This window comes from Schistocerca americana, chromosome 7 (genome assembly GCF_021461395.2).
Source record: "Schistocerca americana isolate TAMUIC-IGC-003095 chromosome 7, iqSchAmer2.1, whole genome shotgun sequence".
Classification (NCBI taxonomy): Eukaryota; Metazoa; Arthropoda; class Insecta; order Orthoptera; family Acrididae; genus Schistocerca; species Schistocerca americana.
Window position 1 is genome coordinate 443,256,569 of NC_060125.1, and position 21,803 is coordinate 443,278,371.

The window sequence follows — 21,803 nt, forward strand, 5'->3', positions numbered from 1 at the left end:
AGTTTCAAGGACTGGTTTTAGTTTGAGATTAAATGATAAATGGCCAGTAGGACAATCTAGGGAATGATGAATTTTTCCACTCTGCATGATGATCTCAAGATCTCCTGCATGCACCCTGATTGGCCACAATATTGGATAAAATTGTGACAGAGAGCCAAACCAGTGGGCCCTGCCAGCATGCAGGTCAAACACCAATGAAAAAGGAGGATGATGTCAGTGACTGCATTTCCAGCAAAAGATTTGGATATAAGATTTCAACTTGAAAGGTATCCCCAAGTAATTTTAATACACAGTCAAGTTGCGTATGAACTAGTGACATGTCCAGCTTCATATAGGAAGCACTAACTGTCTGTAGCAAGACGAATTATGTGGCATGGTGGTAATAAATTACATACGCAAACTTTTCTCGTGAATCAGTCTGTCTTAGTGAGAACCTTATCAAATCCTATATTACTGCCTGAGATTAGCCTTCACATACAGACATAAAAAAATGCTGTGGGAGGACTTCAATTTATAATATATTTATAATATAGGGACCCATTTTGAAAACTTCATATTTATTCAAGTACAAATCCAAAATGAAGCAGCTTTATACCAATGAAATAAACCAATGACAAGAGGAAGTTTCAAAAATTTTTCATAATGTTTGGTATCAGTTTAATAAATTTAATAATTTGTAATTAATTAGTTTTTAATAATTAGTTAATAATTATAAATGTGATGAATGTTATAAATGTTCAGTGTGGTACAAAATGCCCGCTGCACTGCAATTTGTGAATCATTTTTTGCGAACTCAAGAAAGCAGAAAACCTTGTGCTCCACAGTCACCGTCTCATTCACAACTGACAGTGAAACAGAATGAAGGCCCTACTGCTGTGCGAACTGTACTGGCTGCTTCTTAAACCATCACCGCCCACCAGCCACCACCCGCCAATCACTTTGAAACTACTTCTTTTCATTGGTATTAAGCTTGTTCACTTTGGTTTTCTACTTGAATACATATGAATTTTTGAGAGTGGGTCCATCATTTAGAATAAACCTGTATGTATAAATGCACACTAATTTGCAGTTCATCATATAAGTTTTTCGGCTGATATTGTAGAGTGTAGTAAATTGTATGAGTAATATGTTGTTCCATTAAGTTCAATGCTAAACAGTATGTGGAGCCACAGTAGAGAAGAAAACTCCAGATGTTTTAGATTATCACTTAACACATCCATGAGATGATGTACTGAAAGTGATCAAGTGAAAATATGATGGCAAAAAATATGAGTTGATAGCTGGCATGCAAATTAAAAAGTGTTGGCAAACGTAGCTTTTGTCTGTGAGACTTCCTGTACATTCAGATAAACTTTGATTCTGTGCATGGTATAGATCTTCGCTTGTCGGAATTTTGTAGGAGATGTTAGTAACATCATACCAATTTCTTTAGACAAAATATACATTTATAGCTATATAATTTCTGTATTTGAATAGAGGCTCAGTAACTCATTTCATGATAACTACTAATTTTTCATGTTTTTTGTGTGTTGAATCTGTTGTATTGTTACATGAATGGGAGTTGTCATTGTGACATAGCTGGATATTACGCAGAATTGTTATGGACTTGACATTGCAGAAATGACCTATGAACAAAGACCATTGGAAAAATGTATGGCAGAGTGCAGTTGAAGCAGTTGTGTGATGGTACTTAACAACTAAGTTCTAGAGCACCGAGGACACTTTCTAATATTGGGCATATAATTTTGTAGGAATAAGTAGAAATGAATACAGACTTTTCTGTTGTAGTAAAATCTCACAATTTAAAAGCCAGTATCTAGGAGTGATAAGAAGAAATGATTAGAAATTCACCTGCTCGTAAAATAGCTTTCTCAACCATTAATACACAAAGATACTTCGTGAAAAAATATTGAGTTTTAAATACTACATAGACGGAAATGTCTAGTCTTATTTGTGGGAGCATTCCACTTTTTTCCAATCAAGTGTAAGTGTTTAAAGTTTAACCATATTGTTTTGATTCTGTCATTTTAAATCATTCATCTGATAGTTCAGTGGATTTAAGATGCCTTAATATTTCAAATTTTTCAGCTGTCACTAGACATTTGGGAGAAGTTCATTGAAAATCAACAGACCGAGGAGACTTACAAAAAGAAGATGCTTCTTTGGAAACATCTTTATATCTTCATTAAGGTAATTGTTAATATCTGTTCACATATTTCTTGAATGTGTATTGTAATATATGAGAAAATATCAAATATATAATTTTTTATTTTAACATCATTAGCTTGGCAGGGACACTGACCTGCCAGTCATGTGTCTATAGAAACTGAGTTACATATAGATATTAACTGTTTCCGCAGTGGAGATCAATAAAGAATAAGTACATTGTGAAAGATAAGTCGCTGTGTAAAACTTATAAGAAGCATTTTGTTGGGAGACTACTGCTTGTTAATGCCTCCTATTTCTGTATAGAACTGTACTTTCGGATAGATGTGAAATAATGGAAATTGATGTACTGAGGGTATCCAGAAACTAGATTTCTCATGCACCATCTGCTCATTGAGAAAGGTAAGTGCACATTTGCAAGGGATGCAGGAGGTGGCTATCTCGAGAGAAATTTTGCATTTATGATGGCACATGGATTTGTTGTTTTAGTGACTGGAAATGGTGGATGTGGCTTTTTTTGGTGCCAGCTGTGAAATAAAACCATTGATAAAGTAACAAGTAACTGTGCATCAGTTGATATTTGTTGTTAGATTAATGTAGTTTATTGGTTGGATGTCCTGACCAAGTAAATATAATATTGTTAGTGCAGCCAGATTTCCAAAGTTTTTAAAGTGTCCACACATCACATTTTCTACAGGCATTACTGCAAGACGTGTTAGCTATCCATCCAGTACTGCTGTTCTCGATCTCACTGATTTCTGTCTTTTCTTCTGCTTCGAGCAAGTCTTGTTTGGACAAAATTTTTGGCTGCAAGAAGTTGCAGTGGCTGAAACACAGTGATTATAATGTCAGGTGACAGATTTCACTGCAACGGGAATACCAAACATGCTGCCTTGCTATGACAAAAATTATAAAATCTCATATCATGTGTAGAAGTAGCTTGATGTATGTTTCCTGATAAATGTTTTCTTTCCTTTTACAGCTATAGGGAAATTTTTGTTGGGAGGTAACCCATGTAGTTGTATGGCTTTTGTATATGTATGTAAGTAAAATCATTAATAAAATGTTAAAAAACTATTGAACATCTGGGGTAGATATGTTGTACATGATTCTGATTTGATCTTTTTGAAGCCCACACAAAATAGATATTGGTTTGGAGAACAGAGTATAATGATAATATTTGTATTTAAAATTATTTCCAGCTCAAACAATATTATACTGTTATTCTGAAATTGGAGTGCAGTCACATACAGGAAAAACAATGTTATAGCCATTTTTATGGGATTCTGTTAATAGTTCCTCTCCAAACAAAAGGAAAAAAGTTACTTTAATGTGTACCATCTATATTAGAGATGCATTATCGAATCCATTGCATTCTGGGTTACACAGTTCACACGTATAATCTATCCAGTCTTCCAAATTCCTATATGAACATACGATAGAAATTGCCACTACTGTCACTATTATTATTATTATTATTACTATTACAGAGGGTTCTTTCTTGAAGTAATTCTTAAAAACACTTTAAGTTGTACTACAAAGCTTTTTATAGAACGAAAATAATCTGTTGTTGATAACATAATATAAACGGATAGATCAGGAATCTACTCACCAAGCGGCAGCAGGGGATCACACACATAAAATGATTTAATTTTTACAAGCTTTTGGAACCAGTGACTCCTTTTTCTGGCAGAAGAGTTAAAGGGGAAGGAAGAGGGGTTAAGGAAAAGGACTGGAGAGGTTTAGGGAAAGGCGTGAAAGGGGTACAGTTCAGAAAAGTCACCCAGAACCACAGGTTATGGGAGACTTACCGGACGGGATAAGAAGGAAAGACTGACTGTTGGGGACTGCACTGGAGGAGATTTGAAAACCTGAGAGCTTAAAGGTGGAAGACAGGATAATATGCAAGACAGAGATTACTACTAAAACATCATGCATGAGTTAATAATAGTGAAAAGGTAACTGCATTGTACGTAACAGAGGTGGGACAGGAGATGGCGAAAAATAGACAAGTTAGAAAATTAAAGATTTACAAAATGAAAATGGAGTAAAGAAAGGAGTAGTTACTGGGAATAAGTGCTGAGACAGAAGGAATTAACGTAAATTAAGGCCAGGCCGGTGGTGAGAACCAAGGACATGTTGTAGTGTTAGTTCCCACCTGCGGAATTCTGAGAAACTGGTGTCTGGGTGAAGAATCCAGATGGCACATGTGGTGAAACAGGCACTGAGGTCATGACTGTCATGTTGTAGAGCAAGCTCTGCAACAGGATATTTTGTGTTGCCTGTATACACCCTCTGCCTACGCCCATTCATCGTGACTGATAACTGGTTGGTAATCATGCCAATGTAAAAGGCCGAACAGTGTTTATATAACAGCTGGTATATGATGTGTCCTTTCATAGGTGGATCTCTCTTTGATAGTATGTGTTTTGCTAGTTACAAGGCTGGAATGGGTGGTGGTAGGAGGGTGCATAGGGCAAGTCTTACAGTGAGGATGGTCACAGGGGTAGGAGCCGTAGGGTAGGGAGCTGGGAGCAGGAGGAGCATAGGGTCTGACAAGGATATTGTGGAGATTGGGAGGGCGATGAAAAGCTATTCCAGGTCTGGTGGGCAAAATCTCAGATAGAAAAGATATCATTTTAGGGCATGATTTTAGGAAGCCATTGCCTTGTTGAAGTAGCTGATTCATACATTCAAGGCGACGATAATACTGGGTGACAAGCGGCATGCTCTGAAGTTGTGTTTTGGAGGGATGATAGTACCAAGATTTGATGTGATGGCCTGGGAAATCTGCTTTTTACTAGGCTGTTGGGATAATTATGTCCATGAAGGCTGAAGTGAGAGTGGTGTTGTATAGCAGTAAGGAGTTTTCAGCTGATCAGATACGTTTGCCTCGAATGCCAAGGCTGTATGGCAGGGACATTTGACATGGAAAGGATGGCATCTGTCAAAATGTAAGTACTGTTGTTTGTTAATAGGTTTGATGGGGACGGAAGTGTATAGATGGTCTTCGGTGAGGATGAGATCAACATAAAGAAAAGCAGTATGGGATTTGGAATAGGATCATGTGAAATCTAATTGGGAGAAGGTATTTAGAGATTCCAGCAATTTTAACAGATCAGCTTCACCATGAGTGTGGACAGCAAAAGTGTCATCAGTGTATCTAAACCAAACCAAGGGGTGAAGGCTTACCCAGAAAAGGCCCCTCCAAGTGACCCATGGAAAGGTTGGCATGGGAAGGAGTCATCCTGGTTCCCATGGCTGTACCCCTGATCTGTTTGTGTCTGCCCCTCAGAGGTGGAATAAATGTTGGTAAGTATAAAGTTAATTAAGGGGAGCAAGAAGGATGTAATAGGCTTGTCACTAGATGGGCATTGACTGAGGAAATGTTCAGCAGCAGACTGATCATGTATGTGGGGAGTTTTGGTATAGTGAGAGATGGCATCAATGGTGACAAGCAAGGTGTCTGATGGGAGTGGGATGGGCACGGATTTCAGACACTCTAGAAAATTGTTGGTATCTTTAATAGGAGGATTGCAGATGTTGATCAACTAAGGCAGCTATATGTTCGGTGGAGGCTTTAAAGCCAGCAACTACAGGACAGCCCGGGTGATTGGGTTTATGGATCTTACGAAAATGGTAAAAGGTGGGGTGCATGGTTTGGGTGGAGTAAGAAGTTCTATGGACTGAGGTGTAAGTCCTCGTGAAGGGCTGAGGTTTTTGAGGGACTGCAGGTCAGTTTGAATCACAGGGGTGGGATCTTGATGGCAGATGCTGTAAGTAGAGTTTCAGACAGCTGGCATAGACGTTCACTAACATACTCCTGTTGGTCAAGTACCACAGGGCAGCTCCTTTGTCTGCTGGGAGGATAATGGAGTCATCAGTTCGTAGGAAATGTAGGGCCTGCAGTTCTGCAGAGGACAGGATAGGGTCATGTTCTAGGGACCTGGGGAAAGATGAAGTAATGCTGGATGTGAGGCATTCTTGGAAGGCTTTGATGGCATGATTTTGAGCCAGTGGTGATGGATCAAGATGGGATCGTGGTCGGAACTGTTCAAGGCAGGATTCATTGTTAGGTTTGCTGTTGGAAAGATTTTGGGATTGGGTTGCAAAGTGATTTTTCCAGTTGACATTGGGGGGGGGGGGGGGGGGGTGCTTTGGATGAGAGGTTGAGAACACTGTACTGTTGGGACTGGTTCTTGTGATTATGAGTTGTTATAGGTCTGGGAGGCAGTGGTGAAGGCTGTGGGATGTTAAGGAGGTAGGCCAAGCATGGTTTGTAGGAGAGGTGTGGTGGTTGATGGTGTGGCTGTTTGGGGAGCTGCAGTGGGGCAGGAAGGGAAACACCACTGTTGAGGTAGTGTAGGAAAGGAAGGATAGCTTTTTGAGGTGAAGTCTGGCATGTTGTCACAGCCTGAAGTTGGGGTGGCGGATGATGTCATCCAAGGAAACATGAGGGGCATATAACTGGAGGATTTTGTAGGAGGAGAGAAGTCTAGTGGAGTGGAAACTGGCAGATGAGACGTATAGTTCACAGATAAGTTGGGTAAGTCCCAGAGATTGCTTTATTTGAAACTTAAAAAGAGGCTGGTGTAGAGCAGGATTACACCCAGAGACAGAGACTTTCAATGTTAGGCCTTTGTCAGTAACTCCAAGGGACAAGCAGGTTTCAAGAAACAGAATGTTGGACCTCAATTTCAATAGTGCAAAAGCATGTTTTAAAAAAGAATTGATGTAATATGTGATGGGATTCATTGTGGCAAGAGAGGATGGTTTTTAGTGTTGGAAATGATAGGTGTGGCAAAAACGAGAGGCGGAGGATGGAAAAAGATAGAAAAATGGAAGAAAAGCAGGGAAAAAATTTGGAAAAATAAGAAAAATGGTTAACAACAGGCAATAAGTGGGCGAGAACTTGTTGCCACAAGAGTGGTCTATACAATCCGAAAAAATGATAGGAAAAAAAAAATATTGGCAAAGTCGTGAAAGGAGACGAAATTTTAAAAATTGGCCTGAGGGAAAGAGAAAGTCACAGGAGATAATACAAACTACTTTGCTTGACAAATAAAGTAATGTTGCAGATGGAAGCTAAAGCTGATCAGAGTGGTTTGGCAAAAATTAAATGCAGAAAAAAGTGAAACAATTGCGTAACAGAGTAAGTGGAGGGTAGGAAAGAAAATAGGTGTTGAATTTGAAAATAAATCGGCAAGAGACTATCGGCAGAATCCAGAATGAGATTTTCACTCTGCAGCGGAGTGTGTGCTGATATGAAACTCCTGGCAGATTAAAACTGTGTGCCGGACCGAGACTCGAACTCGGTCCGGCACACAGTTTTAATCTGCCAGGAAGTTTCATATCGGCAGAATGCTCTGCAGTGGAGTGAACTGTTGGCAAATTCGTAAATAATAGTGAAATTCTTATGCACAGATTCACAAGTAACAATGGGCCAGTCTATGTGCACAAAAACTGGTACTAGATGTAGGGACAAGATGTTGATAAAGCTGGATGGTAAAGATAAATGATCAGAATACTAGCACAAAATGTAGAAAACAGACAATAGTTTAAACAAGACAGATGACAACAAAGACTGACAAGAGGGTTACATAAGAAGGGATGATGTCCATGTGGGCTAATATAACAATGAAAATAATCATTTGTTAATAATGTAATATAAATGGATAGATACAGAAACTACTCACCAAGTGGCAGCAGGGAAACACACAAAAAAGGATTTAACTTTTACAAGCTTTCTGCACCAGTGGCTCATTTGTATTGCAGAAGAGTTGAAGGGGAAGGAAGAGGGGTGAAGGTTTAGGGAAAGAGATACAGTTCAGAAAAGTCTCTCAGAACCCCAGGTCGAACCCTAGGTCTGGGGAGACTTACTAGACAGGATGAGAAGGAAAGACTGATTGATGACATTTGTGTGTATAACCACAACAAAATTGGTAAAATCTTTGTTGTTCTACAACTGATTTGAACAATATGACTGCCTGGCAGACTTCAGAGTCTCTTGTGACACGTGATGAAGTGACAGGTTTACGGCAAAATACCTATATTAATTGAAACATCATTTTATTGTTTAAATTTTGATACCACATCGACCAAGAATACTAAAATGCACTGTTTCTTAAATTCATTCAATTTCAAAATTTACAATGAAAGATAAGAAATAATGTTCTGTTGTTAATTGCTCATGTCCTAAAACTAGATGAAGGTATTCTGAGTGCTTGCAATGGCTTTGTTGACCAGGAAGCTGTCACCTGATCCCAATGTACACATACCTCTATTTTGAATGTTGGGCTTCATAAGGTTCCCTTTCTGTGCAGTGACCATGGAATATAAAATTATAGAGAGTGTAGTAACCAGTCGCGGAAACATAATTTATATGTTTTGTTGCAAAATGACTTCGACTATTATCAGTCATCATCTGTGCATTTTTTTAACTTATACATGCCATAAGTAGAAGTACTGTCCTTGGCAGATTTGTATATGATAGAAATCTGCGTGGACTGATAAATGAGTATTTAAACAACTTTTTATAACTGTCCTGAATGTATTTTCACACACAACCTATATGTAATACATTCACAAGGTTAATTATACTTGGCGTGCATACAGTTTTCACACATGCATCTAGTCTCTTTTAGATCTCAACACAGACAGACAGAAATCTACTAATTAATTAGTGCAGTGTTCATTAATGTGGCCTTGTTATCTTCTATCATTGTCACAGATGTTATCCCACAAGGTGACTCACCATTCTTTGGTGAGTTTGTACTAGACTGCCACTGTATGTCTATCCTCCTGCTATTCTTTTTTCCCTCCCTTGTTGAACATGCCTGGGATGTATTTTGGAATGTGTTCTTAATTTTCAGTAGCCTGACATCAGTACAGTCCTTCCACTGTTTTTGCTTTCTTTGTTTCCCTTTTCCTATCCTTCCTTGACTTCGGCATTTGAGGTTCCTCTTTTACTACTTCCTCCTCCTCGTGCTCCCCTGAAGGCTGGCCCATATGTCTGACATGTAACAGGTGACTGGGTAACGCATAATTCCCATCCCCGGGTCTACTGGTAGGGTTTACATGTACTACCGAGTATAGGCCAGGCCCAGGGAGGGGTGGTTGCCTTCCGAAGTTGACATGTGGTCCCTCTGTCAGGTATTCAGGAAGTGTGACCTGTGGTGTGAACAATCACTGAATGAATGGTGCCCCCAGTTGGTAGGAGCGAGTCGCTGGAGACACTGGCAATTGCGGGGGATTTTCTTGCAATGAGCCGAACATCATCTTTTCAGTCTGTGTCTACAGAACATAAATGGAATGAGTCTAAGGATTCAAAGGCTGTCCCAGCTGCACATCGGCTCCTCATAGTTCTGCATACTGAAGATGGCCGGTCCTTTGGTATATTTAATCTGTTTATTATTCACAAATGTGTTGATGCAGTTGCTGGTCCTATGAAATCCTGCTCTTCTGTATGCAGTGGCACTTTGCTTTTGGAGACTAGTTGTGATTCTTAAGCAGAAAAACTGCTTCCAGCTTTGCTCCTCCACGGCTATCCTGTTCGTTTTGAGGCCCATTGAACATCAGTTCTTTGTGTGGTGTTATTTACACTAGGCTGCTCAGTGGTCTTACTGAGGCAGAAATCCAAACTTACCTCTCTGATTATGACGCCATTGCAGTCCATTGTGTGATGAAAAAGGTAGATGCACCCTTAGTGCCCACACGCATTCTTTTTCCAATGTTTGATAGAGTAGTGCTTCCATCAGAGATCAAAGCAGGCTGTGAAATTATCACAGTCCGACCGCACATTCCGAACCTGATGTGCTGCTACCATTGTCATCGTTACAACAACACTCAAATGTCCTGTTGACACCTGGCCAAATGTGTTGTAACCTGTGGTAAGGATACTCACGAGGGTGATGGTCTGCCTCCTCCTCCCAGCTGTATCAGTTGCAATGGCGAGCATGCAGCCTCCTTCTGAGATTGTCCCCTGTATCTCGATGAGCGGGCTGTCCGGGTGATCTGAGTGAAGGAAAAAGTACTTTACCCTATTGCTCACAAGCTGTTGGCACGTCGGAAACCCTATGTTTTACCATCTGGTGCGTATGGTACTGTTTTTGCTACATCTTGCTCCTTGAAGGACATGGCCACGCAGACTTGTGACCTCAAATTCAGCACCGTGGTTGTAAAATCAACCAGTGTCATGGTGGCATCTCTATCTCCTCTTCCTTCAGCTGTGCAACAAGCCACCAGATCTTCGCCTCACACAGTGAAATCACCTGCTACACAATCAGCATACCAGAAAGTACCAAAGGAATACTCCCACGAAGACTGTTTACATTCCTCCAGCCAACAGACATCTGAATCCTCATCTGCCAACTGCAAAGGCTCCAAGAAATCAAACAAAGGCAAATGATTTTCTCCTTCGCTGACTCGGAGATCTTCTTCGACGGTGTTGCTGTGTGGTATCCTCATCCGACTGACCTCTGTTTCGTCATTGTGCACCACCAACTGTTTTTCTGCCCTGAACTCCGCAGATCGACCGAGGGAGAATGCTGACACCTTGGTAGATCTCGTGGTGGAGGATGCTCCAGCCTCTGTGTCCTGTAACAGGCAGTCTTCAAAGACTGGCACTCAGCAGAGTATGAGGTGACAACCCTTCATTTTCTCCCTCCTCCTCTTTCATCATGATGGCTCTCCTCCAATGGAATGTTTGCCACCTTAAATCCCACAAGGAGGACTTAACAGCTGCTTTTGGAATTGCAACATCCGCTTGTTCTCTGCCCCCAGGAAACAAAATTGCATCCTCCCAACCGCTTTGACATTTAGCATTTCTTTCTGGACTGCTTTGACCTTACCCCGAGAGTTGCCTTCCATTTCATGGGGGAGTCATGCTGCTCATCCGGGATGATGTTCATAGTCAAATCATTTCCCTGAACACCCGGCTGCAAGCTGTTGCAGTCTACATTTTCCTTCCTCGCTTCACCTTTTCACTTTGTACTGTTTACATCCCTCCATCACTCGGTGTCACCTGGGAACACTTCCTTCAGCTTATTGGGCAACGCCCTTGCCACTTTTTGCTACTTGGTGACTAGTGCACACCATCCCCTTTGGGGCTCTCCCAGGACCTGTCAGAGAGCTGCCCTCTTAGCTGACCTTCTCAATCAACTCAACCTTAACACTGGAGCACCTACATTCCTTTTATATTCCATGCACACCTATTCGCCAGCTTGCCTGTCATCTTGAGTGGTCCGTTCTCTCTGACATGTACTCGAGTGACCATTTCCTGTGAGCTGTCTCTTTGCTGATTCCTACCACACCTACGTTCAAACCCAAATGGTAGTTTTTTAAGGTTGGCAGGAGGCTTTACTCCTCCTTGGTGACCTTTGATGAACAACTTTTCCCCAGTTGTGATGACCAAGTAGAATACCTTACCAGAGTTATCCTTATTGCCACAGAATGTATCATTCCTCGCACTTCACCATTACCGCACCGTGTCATGATCCCTATGATTCGTGCCCTGCTGGTACGGTGACTAGAGTCTCGCAGTTTATTAACCACTCCACATTGTGCATTTCGAGTGCGCTGTTCTGCAGTTGACCATCATGTCACTTTATCAACACATACCATGAATGGTTTTGTGGGGAGATACTAAACTTTGGCCATGTTTCTTGATTTGGAGAAAGTCTAAGACATATGTTGGAGAACTGGTGTCCTCCGAACTCTGTACACGTGGGGCTTTCGAGGCCGCCTGTCCCGTCTCCTTCAGAAATTTTTAAAAGATAGAGTTTTCAAGTTATGTGTTGGTTCTGCTGCCTTGTTAGACACCTTTATCCGGGAAAACTGTGTGTCCCAGGGTTCTGTCCTGAGTGTCGTCATCCTTGCTATCGCCATTAACCCTATTATGGCCTATCTCCCACCAGGCATTTCGGCTCCCTTTTTGTTGACGATTTTGCTCTGTATTACAGTTCTCCACAGATTTGTCTCCTTGAGCAACATTCAGCATTGTCTCGATTGTCATTATTCATGGAGCATTGACAGTGGCTTTCGCTTTTCCAGTGGCAAAAACATTTGTATGAATTTCTGGCAGTGCAATGGGTTTCTTCCACAGTCTGTACATCTTGGGTGTGTTGCTCTTCCGCACATTGAAACTACAAAATTCATGGGGCTCCCACATGTCTTATCTGGCCGCCTTCTGTACCTGGTCCCTCAATGTCCTGCATGTCCTCAGAGGTTCTTCCTGGTGAGGGGATTGGACCAACCTCCTCTGTTTGTACCAACCCCTTGTCCATTCAAAACTCGACTATGGGCGTTTCAATCATTCCTGTGCATGTCGGTCCACCTTTAGCCATCTGAATACAATCCATCATCATGGAATCCGTTTGGCAATGTCCAACTTTTAACTAGCCTGTTTGAGAGCATGTCTGCAGAAGCTGCCAAACTACTGCTGTTGTACCGATGTGATGTTCTCCTGAGCAGATACGCATGCCATTTGTCTGCCACTGTCAGTATGGGGCACGCTCCTTTTCTCTGTTAACTCCTGGAGTTCACTTTCGGCTGTTGCTCCAGAAGGTTAACTTCCCGCAACCTGCCACTTTCCCGATTAGTGCAAACCCTTTACTACCTAGGCTTTGTGTGACGGCCCGCTTTCACCTTGGCCTTCATTCGCTTCCGAAGGACACTACTCCAGATGCGCTCTAGCACCGTAAGTTTCTCCTGGACCTTCGTGACAGTACCTTTGTGTACATGGATGGCTCTCGGGCTGACTGTGGTGCTGGGTGTGCCTTCATTATTGGCACCGGCAATTTTCAGTATTTCCTAATGTAACACTGCTCAGTATTTACAGCAGAGCTCTTTGCCCTGTATCAGGCCTTGCAGTATGTCCGGTGACACAGGCTTTACAATTTTGTCATATGCTCCAACTATCTGTGTCCTTCTGAGCCTCTGTATGCTATATACAGTCCGTCCCTTAGTGCAGTGGATCCAGGAAATCTTTAATGTGCTCACTCTTGATGGAGTCACTGATGTTTAAGTGGGTCCCTGGTCACATTGATCTGACGAGAAATGAGGCCATTGACACTGCTGCCAAAGCTGCAGTCCTCTTACCTCAGCCTGCAAGATTTTCCATTTCCTCCGATGATCTCTGTGTTGCTGTCTGTCAGCAGGTGGTGTCGCTTTGGGATCACCACAAGTCTTCCCTTCTTGGGAACAAGATCTGGGGAATTAAACATCTCCCAGTGTCTTGGTTGACCTCCTCTCAGTCCTCTCGCTGCGAGCTCATTTTAGCTAGGTTGCGTGTTGGGCACTGTCTTTTTAGCTATCGCTATTTGTTAAATGGTGAACCCCACCACTGTGTACTTATTGTCCTGAGTCTTTGACAGTTTGCAATTTCTTGACAGACTTACCACTTACATTCTAATTTGTATATGCTGTCTGTGTTATCGGCCGTTTTGGTGAATGAGGCACGGGCCGTTGACGATGTAGCGATACGGTGAAGGACATTAAATCTTTAGTTCAGGACCTCTGTTCTCTCTCTGACATATTATATGGACCTTTCTTCAAGAGAAATTCCCTGTTTTTAGCTGCCTTACCTTCCGTCAATTGGGCGTAATGTGTAGTCTTTTAACTCCTCTTTCGTCTTTGAGTTCTATGGTTCTGACTTTGGCACGTATGACCTCAGTCGTTTTTGCACCCTAAAATAAAACAAAACAAAACAAACAGATGTTATTGCTATCTAGTGTTCAGAGAATGTGTCTTTCAATCACTTAAATATTACCACCACATTGGCTCTCTACTGTGTGATGTTTACAGAGATATACAGCACAATGCGAACATTTTGAAAAACAAAAACTTAATGCAAAACTGATCCCTCACATACTACAGATGGACAGAAAGAAGAAACACACACAAAAAGTGTCTGCTGAACAACTGGCTAGAGCCAGATGTGATACAACATTTCTGTCAGACTGTCACTAGAGATAAAAGTTTGTGCTACCAGTATGACCCTCACATGCAGTGTCAAAGGGCTGAATGGCAAAGTTCAGCCTCGTTAGCAGGTCAAACAGTGAATCAGATTCTTTACATTGAAGTCATGAGATGTTTATGACAAGCAATTTGATGTTGCTGCCCTGATTTGTGGCATTTTATGGACTGATTTTTACTGGGTGACAATGCAAGACCCAATACTGCTTTATCTGATACCGAGTATTTAGCCAGACATTCTGTTATTGCCATACCATGTCTGCTATGTTCAATGAACTTCTGCCTTGCAATTTTTTTCTTGTTTCTGTGAGTGAAAAGGTGTCTGAAAGAAAAGTTTCATCAAGATATTGCAGACATCCAGTGGGCTGTGACATATGAGCTCACAAGCATCACAGTTGAAAATTTCCTTGCTTGATTCCAAGACCTTCAGAAACACTGGCAGCTGTGGATAGATATTCAAGGGGACTACTTTGATAGAAGCTAGGATCATCACTTGGTAAATTCAATTTTCAATTAAAAAAGAAAAACTGTCCTGGTACGTTTCTGACAAAGGTAGTAATAGAATAATACTGTCTATTAGCTTATATGCTACTGGGTATTTTTCTCGGAATTGTCAAAGTTTTGGCATTTCGTAAACAAACTGGCTCCACAAAATCAACTAAGTCCATTGTTACCATCACACATTTCCATGTCAGTTTTAATTCTTCAATTTACATTAGCATTTACAGATCATATTTGTCAGTTTGTGGGCTCTTAATTATTCCTATCATTTTTTTTCTAAGAGAATGTGAATTGAACTTCCAAAATAGATATGTAGTTAGCAGCAATCAACAAAGTCCTAAAAGCAGGTTGATTACGCGATGGACTTCCCTACATCATCAGTATGTGGTACTATATGCATGCTTGAAATAGTGTCTTCCTCGTGTTGAAGAAAGTGCCAAGCACATGTAGTAAACTGAAGAGAAAAAGGCATAATGTGAATGCATATTTACTTCAACATTTCTCACTTGTGAGTGATAGAAGAGCGTGTCTGTCACGTAGGTTCCAGTGTTTTATTCTTCGACATTGTCAGTGGGGACATACACGATGTGTTGAGTTAAGTGTGTGAATAAGAAGTCTGTGTCAAGATTGCGAATTTTTTGTACTGATTACTGGTTTCAGTTCATTAATGAGCCAACTTCAAATCAATCTGTAATGTTGTTCGGTGTGTGACACTCAATACACATCATCATATTTTTTAGAACTAAGTTGCCCTAGTTAAATAAAAAAAGTCCTTAAGTAAAAATTGTAGTTGGTTATGTAAATTGTCAATTTACATACAATGTATGGCTGAGAAATTCAGTGAATGAATGGTCTTGGAAAGTAAATAAATCAAGAGTTACAAACAAAGTATCTTTACTGGCCTATAAACTTAACACTGTTAGGTACAACACACTTCTGACATCGGTTGTAAAGCTGTTGGAAACTGTCAGAAAAAGCTTCTTGTGGAATTGTTCAAAGCATCATGGTCACATGATGTTGGATATTTGCCTCGTTACAGGAGATGCGAACTGTTGCTACCAATAATATCTGGAGACCAAGTGACAGTCAGTGGAATAGTGTTCATCATTTTTCCTGTCTTTCTCAGGCAGGAATTCATTATGGATCAAGTGCTTGTTGTCAAAAAAAGACAGCGAACATCATCTCAGTCTTGGTTTTTGTTACTTGATTTGTTTTGGGAGACAGGTCAGACGATGAACACCATGCCATTGACTGTTGCATGGTCTCCGGATCATATTGGCAACATTGTGTCTAATCTCCTGTAATAATGCGGATAACCGACAACACGTGACCACAGTGCTCTTAGCGATTACACAAGAACTGTTTCCTGTCGGTTACCAACACCTTTACAATCGATATCAGAAGTATGTTATAGCTGACAGTGATTACTTTTAAAGGCCAGCAACCTGTCACTTTCCCGATGAGTGCGAACCCTTTACTACCTTAGCTTTGTGTGACAGCCTGCATTCACCTTGCCGCCCCCCCCCCACCCCTCCCCCCGCCCGCCCATGAACCATGGACCTTGGACCTTGCCGTTGGTGGGGAGGCTTGCGTGCCTCAGCGATACAGATGGCCGTACCGTCGGTGCAACCACAATGGAGGGGTATCTGTTGAGAGGCCAGACAAACGTGTGGTTCCTGAAGAGGGGCAGCAGCCTTTTCAGTAGTTGCAGGGGCATCAGTCTGAATGATTGACTGACTGATCTGGCCTTGTAACCCTAACCAAAACGGCCTTGCTGTGCTGGTACTGCAAACGGCTGAAAGCAAGGGGAAACTACAGCCGTAATTTTTCCTGAGGGCATGCAGCTTTATTGTCTGGTTAAATGATGATGGCGTCCTCTTGGGTAAAATATTCCAGAGGTAAAATAGTCCCCCATTCGGATCTCCGGGCGGGGACTACTCAAGAGGATGTCGTTATCAGGAGAAAGAAGACTGGTGTTCTGCGGATCGGAGTGTGGAATGTCAGATCCCTTAATCGGGCAGGTAGGTTAGAAAACTTAAAAAGGGAAATGGATAGGTTAAAGTTAGATACAGTGGGAATTAGTGAAGTTCGGTGGCAGGAGGAACAAGCCTTTTGGTCAGGTGAATACAGGGTTATAAATACAAAATCAAATAGGGATAATGCAGGAGTAGGTTTAATAATGAATAAAAAATAGGAGTGCGGGTAAGCTACTACAAACAGCATAGTGAACGCTTTATTGTGGGCAAGATAGACACGAAGCCCACACCTACTACAATAGTACAATTTATATGCTAACGAGCTCTGCAGATGATGATGAAATTGATGAAATGTATGATGAGATAAAAGAAATTATTCAGGTAGTGAAGGGAGACGAAAATTTAATAGTCATGGGTGACTGGAATTCGAGAGTAGGAAAAGGGAGAGAAGGAAACATAGTAGGTGAATATGGATTGGGGGAAAAGAATGGAAGAGGAAGCCGTCTGGTAGAATTTTGCACAGAGCATAACTTAATCATAGCTAACACTTGGTTCAAGAATCATAAAAGAAGGTTGTGTACATGGAAGAATCCCGGAGATACTAAAAGGTATCAGATAGATTATATAATGGTAAGACAAAGATTTAGGAACCAGGTTTTAAATTGTAAGACATTTCCAGGGGCAGATGTGTACTCTGACCACAATCTATTGGTTATGAGCTGTAGATTAAAACTGAAGAAACTGCAAAAAGATGGGAATTTAAGAAGATGGGATCTGGACAGACTGATTAAACCATAGGTTGTACAGTGTTTCAGGGAGAGCAGAAGGGAACAATTGTCACAAATGGAGGAAAGAAATACAGTAGAAGAAGAATGGGTAGCTCTGAGGGATGAAGTAGTGAAGGCAGCAGAGGATCAAGTAGGTAAAACGACGAGGGCTAGTAGAAATCCTTGGGCATCAGAAGAAATATTGAATTTAATTGATGAAAGGTGAAAATATAAAAATGCAGCAAATGAAGCAGGCAAAAAGTAATACAAACGTCTCAAAAATGAGATCGACAGGAAGTGCAAAATGGCTAAGCAGGGATGGCTAGAGGACAAATGTAAGGATGTAGAGGCTTATCTCACTAGGGGTAAGATAGATACTGCCTTCAGGAAAATTAGCGAGACCTTTGGAGAAAGGAGAACCACTTGTATGAATATAAAGAGCTCAGATGGAAACCCAGTTCTAAGCAAAGAAGGGAAAGCAGAAAGGTGGAAGGAGTGTATAGAGAGTCTATACAAGGGCGACGTACTTGAGGACAATATTCTAGAAATGGAAGAGAATGTAGATGAAGGCGAATTGGGAGATAAGACACTGCGTGAAGAGTTTGACAGAGCACTGAAAGACCTCAGTTGAAACAAGGCCCCGGGAGTAGACAACATTCCATTAGAACTACTGACGGCCTTGGGAGAGCCCGTCCTGACAAAACTTTACCATCTGGCGAGCAAGATGTATGAGACAGGCGAAATACCCTCAGACTTCAAGAAGAATATAATAATTCCAATCCCAAAAAAGCAGGTGTTGACAGATGTGAAAATTACCGAACAATCAGTTTAATAAGCCACAGCTGCAAAATACTAATGAGAATTCTTTACAGACGAATGGAAAAACTAGTAGAAGCCAATCTCGGGGAAGATCAGTTTGGATTCCGTAGAAATATTGAACCCGTGAGGCCATACTGACCTTACGACTTATCATAGAAGAAAGATTAAGGAAAGGCAAACCTATGTTTCTAGCATTTGTAGACTCGGAGAAGGCTTTTGACAATGTTGACTGGAATACTCTCTTTCAAATTCTGCCCTCTCCCCCCCTCTGTCTCTCCCCCCCTCTGTCTCTCCCCCCTCCCTCTGTCTCTCCCCCCTCCCTCTGTCTCTCCCCCCTCCCTCTGTCTCTCCCCCCTCCCTCTGTCTCTCCCCCCTCCCTCTGTCTCTCCCCCCCTCCCTCTGTCTCTCCCCCCTCCCTCTGTCTCTCCCCCCTCCCTCTGTCTCTCCCCCCTCCCTCTGTCTCTCCCCCCTCCCTCTGTCTCTCCCCCCTCCCTCTGTCTCTCCCCCCTCCCTCTGTCTCTCCCCCCTCCCTCCCTCTGCCTGCCCCCCCCATCATCATCATCCCTAGCTGTCTCAAAATGTCCTATCAAGTGATCCTTTCTTTTAGTCGAGTCATGCTACAAATCTCCCCCCCCCTCTCCCCCCAATTCTCTTCAATACCACCTCATTATCCGTCTGATCTTCAGCATTCTTCTGTAGCACCTCATTTCCAAAGGTTATATTCTTTTCTTGTCTGAACATTTTATCATCCACATTAAATGTCCAGACAAGGCTACACTTCAGACCAACTCCTTCAGAAAAGACTTCCTCGCACTTAAATTTGTATTCCACATTAACAAATTTATCTTCTTCAGAAACACTTTTCTTGTGTTTGCCAGTCTACATTTTATATCCTCTCTATTTCAGCCAACATGTGTTATTTTACTGTCCCAAGAGCAAAGCCCATCTACCACTTTAAATGTTCCATTACTTAATATAATTCCCTCAGCATTACCTGATTCAGTTAGTGTACATTCCATTACTCTTGTTCTGCTTTTGTTGATGTTCGTCTTATATCCGTCTTTCAGACCACTGTCCATTCTGTTTGTTCGATTCCTCTTCCAAGTCCTTAGATGTGTGAGACATAATTACAATGTCATAAGCAAACCTCAGACATTTTTATTTTTTCTCCCTGAACTTTAATTCATTCTTCAAATTTTTCTTTGGTTTCTTTTACTGCTTTCTCGATGTGCAGATTGGATAACATCAGGTCTTGTCTCACTCCTTTTTCAACTATTGCTTCCCTTTCATGCCCCTTGACTCTTATAATTCCAGTCTGGTTTCTGTACAAATTGTGTATAACCTTTTGCTACCTGTATTTTACCCCTCCAATCTTCAGAATTCCAAAAAGTGTGTTCCAGTTGATACTGTCAAAAGCTTATCCAAGCCCACAAAAGATATAAATGTAGGAATGCCTTTCCTTAACCCATCATCTAAGATAAATTGTAGAATCAGTATTGCCTCGTGTATTCCTACATTTTTCAGAAATCAAAACTGATCTTCGCAGAGGTTGGCTTCTACCAAGTTTCCCATTTTTCTTTAAATAATTTTTTAGTGGTATGCAACCATGACATATTAAGTTGATATTTAGGTAACATTCACACCTCTCCACCTGCTACCTGTGGAGACTTCTTTCTTTTTAATTGTGTAGATTCAGGGGTAAGTTTTTTTTTTTTTTGTTCGTTTTGAAATTTTGAAGTTACTAAGTTACTGATTCCTTTCTTTCGCTTATGAGCCAAGCATATTATTTCACAGCTGTAAATGTTGTCACTTAGTTGCTTAAAGCTTCCATTCATCATTTGGTATTGTTTCTCCATCCCTGACACCACAGACACTTTTCCTGCAGACGTGCTTATTGTCTTCACCAATTCACAACCAGACACATAGATTCCCAACTAATCTAAACCTCAGGCTATCTGCAGACCTGTCTGACACCACAGACACTGTTGTTCTCACACATTTGTTGTCTTTGAGAACTCGCAACCAAAGAGTTGCATTTCCAAGTATCCTACATCTCGGGCAAGTCACAGACCACTCGGACATCCCAGACATCTGTTTTTGTAATTTCAGTAGTATCATAGGACACCTTCTGTAACACACTTCACGAAATTCTTTCTCAGAATTAGTACATTCATAAAGCTATACCTATTTCTGTTGACCCAGTCTTTTTATCTTTTTTTCAAGGTTGGGTTTCTGTGCCCTAACTCTTAGTTCATGTGTAATACACTCATTGAAAATTTGAATTTGAGATGTCTTCTGGTATAATGTCTTGTGCACTTACTCACTGACTATTTGTGATTTTGGTCCTCAGCTTGTAAACTTTTTGAGGGATGAAATACATCTCACTGTTGACCATTGATTGTAGTGGCAGTACGTGCTATAATCCAAAGTATTATTGTGTTATCACTAACAGGGAGAACTGACTCGGGTATCCCTTCTTGTTTTGGAATAGATGCTGACTTCCATGAATTGAACTTATTTGTTGGTCTGCAGATATCTGAATAATACAGTGCAGTCATTGGGAGCCTGTGGTATGTGTTGAGGATGACTGCCTCACTGATGACAGCTACACAACTCGTTAGCAGTCCCCCTACTGCTGCCTTGGTCTGGAATTGCTTGCTTAATATTTGTTTTATGGCAAGAACTACCCATGCTTGAATGTCTGGTTACAATTTATTTTTGAAGAAATATTTTAAGTATGCAAGAGAATTGCTGGCCAATACTTATAAGAAATGTCAGTACTGCCAGTGCACACAGAAAAGTCCATACACTTTCTTAGGTTTTGGAAGTGATAGTTCCTTCCTTGGGTAAAAGAGGGGAATATATAGGGAGGAGATCACTCAGATCCCAGGGTCACTTGTTGTGAGGGTTTCATCACCATCTATATGTCTGCATTTCAATTTTGTCCATACTCTCATTTATTTTTTATGTTTATCCCTTGTATTCGAGCTGTTTATTGCTTGTAGCCCATTAGTAGTTCTCTGTGCTTTTAATTTCACTTGTAATTTGGTTACTTACATCGTAGCTTATCTTGATTCAAAATAAACTTTTTTTTTTCCTCTCTTATCCACCACATCTACATAGCTCATTTCTTGTAAGGCAGAAAAAATTGACTCTAGCTATGTTATAGTGTTTTAGAACAATTTTTCACGGATTTTTGCATTAATGGACTAAATGAGCAACTCTTAATAATTAGATGAATGCAAATTTGTTGTCTCTCAGATAAAGATCTTATTTTCATAACTAGTTTGGAGACTAAATCATTTCTTGAATTTCAGAAGGAATTTCCACGCTATGGCCTGTTTCTTGTGGGATCTACCATGAGTGGATTTGGAAGTGATAAAAGCGATGTTGATATGTGTCTTATTGTGAGGCACACTGAAATTGATCAGCGCAATGAAGCAGTCCGTCATCTTGAACAGATGCTCCACTACTTGAGGTGCTGTGGTAAGTTATTAAAAATATATGCAGTCGATGATCAGCAAATATGAAATGAAAATAATTTGATATGATTCTTGGAAGATGGTGTCTTTTGCTTCAGTGTAGGTTGCATCATTCACTG

At 41.1% G+C, this 21,803-nt stretch overlaps 1 protein-coding gene across 1 annotated transcript in view; it reads left to right on the forward strand.

Annotated features, from left to right (window-relative positions):
- LOC124622668 (poly(A) RNA polymerase gld-2 homolog A-like) overlaps positions 1-21,803 on the forward strand; it is a 148,879-nt gene that overhangs the window by 39,877 nt on the left and 87,199 nt on the right. Inside the window, exons 5-6 of the mRNA XM_047148461.1 lie at positions 2,089-2,190; positions 21,520-21,688. Coding sequence (XP_047004417.1) covers positions 2,089-2,190; positions 21,520-21,688 — 271 coding nt within the window. The remainder of the gene's footprint in view (positions 1-2,088; positions 2,191-21,519; positions 21,689-21,803) is intronic.